Source organism: Zingiber officinale, chromosome 7A (assembly GCF_018446385.1).
Source record: "Zingiber officinale cultivar Zhangliang chromosome 7A, Zo_v1.1, whole genome shotgun sequence".
Taxonomy (NCBI): domain Eukaryota; kingdom Viridiplantae; phylum Streptophyta; class Magnoliopsida; order Zingiberales; family Zingiberaceae; genus Zingiber; species Zingiber officinale.
The window spans coordinates 111204116-111212348 of record NC_055998.1 but is presented as its reverse complement, the minus strand read 5'-3'; the positions used below and the strand labels follow the sequence as shown (position 1 = coordinate 111212348).

The 8233-nt window shown below is 43.8% G+C and overlaps 1 protein-coding gene across 1 annotated transcript; it reads left to right on the top strand.

The window, feature by feature from the left end:
• The first annotated feature begins 3114 nt into the window (after window positions 1-3114).
• Window positions 3115-3985, top strand: LOC122000378 (photosystem II reaction center PSB28 protein, chloroplastic-like). The gene is made up of 2 exons (XM_042554788.1): window positions 3115-3273; window positions 3381-3985. Exons 1-2 carry the CDS (start codon window positions 3195-3197, stop codon window positions 3866-3868), a joined length of 567 nt encoding a protein of 188 aa, XP_042410722.1. The 5' UTR covers window positions 3115-3194; the 3' UTR covers window positions 3869-3985.
• Window positions 3986-8233: the final 4248 nt, after the last annotated feature.

Here is an 8233-nt window from a genome sequence, read left to right as displayed (position 1 = left end):
CCACCAAGTATTAGTGGGTATTATATCTAAATTGACTTTCGAACTAACAAAGTTTAGAAGTGTACCTTTCTTAACACACCTATATGATCTTTCTTCTTACAGAAAAAATAAATGGATTCCTATTTAATATGCTCCTTATGGCCATGAATTCTAAAACAAATAAGAACTCGAACATATGACAACAAAAACTATAAGGATCTTGTTACATCAAAAATAAATACATAAATTGAAATTTGTGAAGAATCTGAATGCAACGGAATTTCCATTATTCTTCATGTAGTATTCGTGATCAGACGATCCCTGCGGAAGAAAGAGAGCAAGGGGGGCTGGTCTTCCAGAGGAATTTAGGTGTCAACATCGAAATCTCTACACAATGGGAACACATAAATCTATCAGATGCCTAATCCAAGAGGGACCAAACCCTATATATAATGGATCTGCATCTGTTATCAACCTATCATTAATCACGGAGAGGGTTAAAGAGTTCTACACATATAAAACTTCCACGTCCAATAATACAAACTCAATAACTATTAATTAGATCACAAACAAGTTTGTTTCTTAATGGCATAAATCCACATGTTAACAAATTGATGTGAACTCACCAAAAAGAAGATAAAATCCAACACCCTTCTATAATAACATTTATCATGGACACATAGTGTTGGCCTGGGGATTAATTGACAGAGACGATGGGGACAAGCGAATCACTTTTTGTCACCATTTATCATGGCCACAAAAGCTAAAATTCAGGTGTGATTTTTGTGTAACATAGCCAAAACTTACATAGGGAAGCTTCATATGATTGGCCAACAACTACTTTTTGAACTTATTCTTTAGTCTAAATTCTTCTTTAATTGACTCAAATTCAAATCAAAGAATCATTGTGTGTCTCTTATCTAAAGTTTTGTCAGCTCAGATCTTGTTGAGTGAACTTAACTTCGTGTTCGATCAACTCAAGCCAACAAAGAGCATTTTATTCGTGAGGAAAGAGTTTGTAGTTGACTTAATAATAGAGTCAATTGGATCTTTCCTTACTCATCTTTACTTATACCTTCATAAGATTAAGTAAACCTATGGAATCAAGCTTGAACATCAACTATAACCTAAAACCCATGTTCCTAAGTTGAAGGCTCTCTTTATAATCCAAGTTTACACTTTATTAAAACACATAAACATTGAAATCACATTACTAATTGTCTTTCATGACTTCACCTGCTTTCCAAGATTTTATATATATCAATAGAACTTCTTTCCCAAAAGCAACACTCCCAAGTCTTCCACATGCTTAAAGGTAGTGTCATCAAGACTTTCTTTGCTTGCCCAAAAGTCATGCTTCTAGGTCTTCCACCGCCCAAAGGTCACACTGTTGGTTATTATCTATTTTTGGTGGGTTTAATTGTAAGTTGTGCATATGAGTACAAACTGAACCCATTAAAATGATCTAACTTAGACTTATTGGGTTTCGGTTATTGGATGTAGATCTTGTATATGTAAAACTTATAGTCTCACATCTATTATCATCTATGTGCTAATAATAGATGTCTACTATATATAGGGTTAGTCCCAAGGATTTAGGGTTTAATCTTGACAAAGCTTTTGGTTCCCCATTGACCTAAAGCTTTTCAGTGTTGTTACCCCTCATCTCTTTGAAAGACCTTCCTTTTATTTCCACTGCATCTTCTTCTATAGAGATTATTTCTGGACGACGCTAAAGATAAGGATGACTCTTCAATCAAATTCTTTGTCATATTTGTTTATGCTTTATTTTCTTATGTCATGTTTAATTGATGAAACTAGATATTCGTATTCTTGTATTTTCTAGATGTGAGTTCTTTATATTTTAGAATTCATGCGGCTTAAGTTTTTTACAAGAACTAACACACACACACATCTAAGACTTCCTCCATTCTCCCAAAAACCCTTGCTTCTAGAACTTCAACTGTTAAATGTCCTATATCATCCTTCAACAACATCTTGTGTGCAAGTTGCCAAGTCCCTACAAACTCAATGAACACATATAAAAAATAAATCTAACTTAAGTTTAAGTCATCTCACATCATAAATCATCCATCACTAAAATAGTGCTATTATTTGAATCTTTTATTACAACCTACCAATTAATAATAATAGAATAGTTTCAATAATCATTGTTTGTAATTGCATGATAGTGATTCTAAGGTGTTGGCCCTGGGACGGATTAACGAAGGTACTGGGACGAACGTATTCGTCTTTTTGCTACCATGACAGTGATTCTAAGGCATTAATACTAACAATAATGGCAATGCAGTGATGCAATCGTTTGACTTACAAATTCGACAAACAACAAAATCAATTGAGAGAGAGTGGAATGATTCATAGGGTGAGGGTGTCTTGAGGTGAGGACAAGAGGAGAAAAATCATGTGGAGTATCAATGGGATCATAAGACGAGGAGCATCAAAGTGTGACTGAACTGAGGAAGCGAATTATGTAGGCGAAGGCGTGAAGGGTGGAACAAGGAGGAGCTACACACTGCATCTGAGGGATAAGTAGCCTAACAAGAGATAACTTTAAAGTGAAGGTAAAACTCTTAATGAATTGTATTTTGATAAAATTGTACTTAGGCAAGGGTAGAATCTCTACAGAATGAATATGATCTACAAGTGGTTAGAGTCATTGTACCAATCGTCAAATATTAAATACTAGTTGATTGAAGGTTGAGTCATGGACTCAACGTCTAACAAAAGTGATTTCTATTTGTGGTTATCTTGTCTATTCTACTGATGGACCTTAATTATGAAATCTTAAACCCTGAATAAGGAGTTTTGGAGTATAGACCAACTCGTGGTTTGGTTCAATCGATTGATAATAAGCAATCAATATGAAGCTGAGTCCATTGAACAATCGACTAGAGCCAATTACACACAAACATAATATTTATGTTCATGATTGAGTCGGCTATGACTCAACTGATGACAAATTCCAGAGCTAGCATGGAAGGAACTACTCTTAAAGTAAAAAAACAATTAAATTTGCTGACGATAATAGTGGAAAAGTCAACTATGTTCAGTACACTGTTGGACGGGTTGAACGGTTGGCTGTCCTCGTTACACGACACACACCCCTCCTCCTCTCTTTCCTATCCCATCCCACTGCTCATCTTCTCCTCTCTCTCCATTTCCTCATCCTTTCTCCACTCCGCCTATTCTCTAACATGGTGTCTGCCATGCATTCTGCACTTGTTTCTTCTCCAAACTTCACCAAATGTCCCAAGAACCAACTATCCCACCAAGGTTCTGCTTTCCTGCTTCAATTATTAACACATGATTGTTGTCTACGAAGAGCCTGCTCTCCTGCATGCTCTTGATTTTTTAGACTTAATTAGCAATGCCTTTTGTAGCTTCCCCTGCTGTCGCTGGACCAAAGCTTCAAACTGCTTTCTCTGGTGCATCTTTGCGGTTTCCACCTCCACTGCCCACAGCTCGACGGGCGAGATGGAATCGCCACAATTCTCACTTTTCCAGGATGTCAGTGCTGATGATGGTGAAGCCGGCAATCCAATTCATACAGGGAACGGATGAGCAAACAATACCAGATGTGAGGCTCACCAAATCAAGGGACGGTACGAATGGGGTTGCCATCTTTTCCTTCGAGCAGCCCTCTGTTTTCGACTCCTCCAGCGAGCTGGGAGACATCACCGGCTTCTATATGATCGATGAGGAAGGCGTGCTGCAGTCTGTGGACGTGAGTGCCAAGTTTGTGAATGGGAAGCCTGCGAGAATCGAAGCCAAATACGTGATGAGGACTCCGAGGGATTGGGACAGGTTCATGAGGTTCATGGAGAGGTACTCTCAGGCAAATGGCTTGCAGTTTGTCAAAAACAAGTGATTGTAATCCCAATGTCGATTGCCTTCTCCTCGGAGGCAACATGTTGTTTGTGTTCTCCGTTGCAGATTTTTCATAGAGCATTTGGATGATATATCCAACAAATTGTCTTTCCACAAACCAAATAGCTTGTTGACTTAAATCTAATCGATTCATAGACCATAGTCTTGGTCAAAGTATAGCCAAAGAGTGAACGAGTAGGGCCAAAATTAAACTCGCCAACGTAATTCTATTTGTAAAGATATTTCTGATTGAAATGGGTACTATGATTGACTGAACGAACGCACAAGCATTTTTTTCCCTACTATTGAAATCCAACAATTATATTTTCGGTAATTTTTACAGGGCGGACGTGAAGTTTTCGAATGCACAAAAGACGCCAAAAGACGTATCTAATTCTTATTTTTAGCCCTCTATCAACCATTGTCTTTTTCTTTACCTGTAATATCTTTTCTCTCTTCCCTTTCATGATTTACCCTCTTCTAATAATGTGAGATAGTGGTAAGAGACCGTTAGAATAACAGATTTAATCTTCGGTAGAATTTTCTCTTCTCTTTACTCTCAAATTAAATTAAAATAAATTAAATTTTAATTTAAACTTTAACTGATATTCCTCTAAATTTATTTTTTTTATTTTAATGCTAGAAGGTTAATAAAAAAATAATAAAAATATTTCTCTATTTTTTTAATATCTAATTATAAACGAATAATAAAGTAAAATAAAATTAATAATGAAAACTTATTTTATTAATAAAATAATTTTTGAAAATGAAATATAAAATCGCTTTGGAGCTTAACACACCGGCACCGCTGTGGTATTAGTTTTTAAAAATCAGCATCATAGTTTAACGCAATAATACCATCATTACTGTTGAGGTGCTAGTTTTTTAAAACAATAAAGAATAACATATTTGAACTCCGAAGTACTATAGAAATCTACAAGAGTTGAAATGAGTTCAATCGAAACTGTTTAGGTTCATCAATGAGAAACCTGATCCTGTCCGAGAGTCGAGTCGACGGGCATTGGGGGTGTGGCCCTCGCTGTTGTCTTCAGATGACCTCCAAGATGACGTGGACCTCCGATGAACCTGCAACAAAGCCGAGCCGGGAAGGGGTTCCCGGCGACGACCCTCCGACGCTCAAGTCAGGCACCGGCGGAGCAGAGTAACGAGACTGTAGCTACAGTGAAGAATCGCGCATACCTCCGTTGAAGTCTAGGGATCCTTATATAGGATCCCGGGGGGCGTGCACGCTTCTCGAGAAGTGCACGCTCCTCAAAGCATACCTCAAAATGGACGTGTCAGAAAAGTGTGTCTGACGTCATACCACAACCATCCGAGCATATCTCCGACATGACAGTGGAAACTTCCACCGTACGATCTTCTGCCCGGTCTGGTCGCCAACAATGCTGTCTATCGGCGGCGCATGTCTCGAGAAGGATATCGCCAGCTGTCCATTTTGTCCTCTTCTCTCTCGTCTGTTACTAGGCCGAGCAGGTGAGCCACTCGGTCGCATACTCGGGCAGGCATGCAGCCTTAGTTGTTAGGTAGCTCGGCCGAGTGGGCATGCCGCTCGGCGAATCGACTCTTTCATACGAGAACCCCTGAGCATCGGAAACCCGCCCTGCGATCGAGCTGTCTTCGCGCCAGCTGGGGCGCTATCACGGCCGATCGGCGAGGTGACTTCCCCCGCTCGGCAAGAACATTGGGCTGCCCCTCTTGACTTTGACTTCCACGTGTTGTTGACCACTGTACGGTCGGGCCCTCTTCTTCATCACCGGATCACATGCCTTCCCCTCAAGTCTAGTCGAAGGAAACTGAAAGTCCGACTGACTGGACTACTAGTTTGGTGGTGTATTGGTCGCTCGGCCACTAAAGTGAGTGATTCTCTATTCGAGCACTGTGAGGGCGCCAGGCAGCTGCTCGGCGGCCTACCTGCTAGGCCTTGGAAAGTTTTTCTTGCCGCTGATTGCCTTGCCGATCCGAGGGCGATTAATACTGACGTGTTCAGGATCTCCTCGGAATTCATGCAAATCCTTGCCATTAAGGTCGATCAGGCACTCACGCCCGCGTAATGGCGTTCATTAAATGTCGCCCCCTAACCTGTCGCCACGTGGCGCCACCGCCGTCATCGTACGGCGAGGGCGTCAGCTCCAATGGGACAGACGGCGGTTTGAATTCAACTGTCAGATGCCAACTTCGATCCTGATGACCTGGATCGGACGGCTAAGGTTGACCGAGCCCCATGTTTATAAAGCACCGGCGCCGACTTCTATTCCATCGTCATTGCCTCCGCGTGCTTCTTCGACTTCCCTGGCCTCCAGCGCTCCAGCGATCTTCTACCTCCCTCTAGGTTTTCTTTTGTAAGCTCTCTGATCCTCTCTTGTTTTCGCGTTTGCTTCCCTTTGCTTTCCTTGGCGTCGCCTCTATCGTTGCTCTTTCCATCAATCTTTTCGACGAACCTTTTGTGTTTTCATTTTCCGATCATGGCCAGTTCGTCCGCCCCCTCTCCCGGCCTTTGGTATCAAGCCATGGAGAGTCGGTTCGACTCGGGAGATGCCTTTAAACTGATCAATGCATATGACATCCCTGCTGACCACAAACTCACCCAGGCTGAGTCGTCCAACCGGCCTCATGATCCGCCGGTCGGCACTGTTACCTTCTTCCGCGACCAATTCGTAGTTGCCCTTAGGTTTCCAATCCACCCATTCATCCTAGAAGTGTGTAACTACTTTCGCATTCCGCTCAGCCAGCTCATGCCCAACTCCTTCAGGCTGCTGTGCGGCATAGTTGTGCTTTTCCGAGTGCACAACATCCCCCTTAAGCCTCAGATTTTTCATTATTTTTACTATCCCAAGCAGTCAGAGCTGGGCACCTTCTTGTTTCAAGCTCGGATCGGCTTGATTTTCTTTGATAAAATGCCTACCTCCAACAACCACTGGAAGGACTATTTTTTTCTTTTTGAGTTTTCCCGAGCCGCCACCTTTCCGAACCCAATGGCAAACTTCGCTGCCGCCTCCCCTGACCTGAAAAGGTATAGGACCGAGCCCGCTTTTCTACACGCAGCTAACCTGCTGGCCGGGCTAAAGCTGGACATCCATAAGCTGCTGCCCGAAGGGATGCTGTATCTATTCGTCTTAAGCCCGATCTGAACGCGGCTTCCGAACGGCCCTGGTAAGAAAAAACTTTCTCTCCTTTTCTTTGGGTCTAACTAATTTCTTTTCTCTTTCTTGCAGCTAAGACCATGATGAAATCGGTGGTGCTCGGCATGCTGAAACGCAAGGCTGCCGAGATAGAGGCGGTTGTAGCGCAGGAGGCGAAGAGACTCAGCATCACCCCGGTCGGCTCTCATGAAGGCGAGAGCGAATAGGTGCAGACGGCGGGCGATGTGTCTGCCGCTCGAATGGTCACTACTGATGCAGCTGGAGAGACCGCTCCGTCGAGTACTCAACCGGCCACTTGGCCCGAGGAAACTAAGTCTTCCGATGACGAACTCCCGTTAGTTGGACGCAAACGCCGCCGAACAGGCACACCAACCGGCTCGGCCACCTCAGTCGTTCACGTGTCCGAGCAGATGGACGATCCTCCTTCACTGGCTCCAGCGACTATGGAGGCGCTGTCTTCTGAACGGACCCCATCTCAAGGAGATTGGCCTTCCGATCTCGTCGCTGCTCAGCCTCTCAGCTCACTCCCTCCGACTCCACGGGTAATCAGGCGATCTCTTATTCGCTCTGAACCGGTCGGCCAGTCCTCCGCCCCTTCAGCGTCTGCTCAGTCTGCACCGAGCGGACGCAGGACAATCAAGGCCATCCTTCACCTACCGACGGAGGAATATCTGCAGGCGGCCGAGCGATCGACAAGCCCCGAACACCAAATAACCATCCGGGGACCGCTGGCGAAGGTCTGGGAGGACACTCGAGCGCGTGTTGCTTTGATGCCCCCGAGGCTGCTCGGCAATAGCTATCTGCAACAAACCACCGGGGTAACTTTTATCACAAGCCTTCATTTCTTCCTCTCCGTTTGGCACTGACTATTTCCCTTTTGACCTAGTTGCAGTATTGGGTAGAAAGTATAGCGGTATACCACCGCTTGGCTCTCCTTGAAGAGGAGTTCAAAAGCTCAAGGTCTCTGGTGGGGCTCCCCCTCAAGGCCCTTCTTATGTCGAGCTGAAGGCCGACCTGGCTAAGACCAACAAACTGCTAGAGGCCGAGCAGCACAAATCCTCGGGCCTGCAAACTATGGTGGATCGGCTCGAGACCCAAATAAAGACTTATGAAAAAAAGATCGACTTGGCTACCTCCAGGAAGAATAGGGTCGCCACCGACCTGGAGGCAAAGAATGTCGAGGCCCGAGCGCTCGAGCAGAAGGT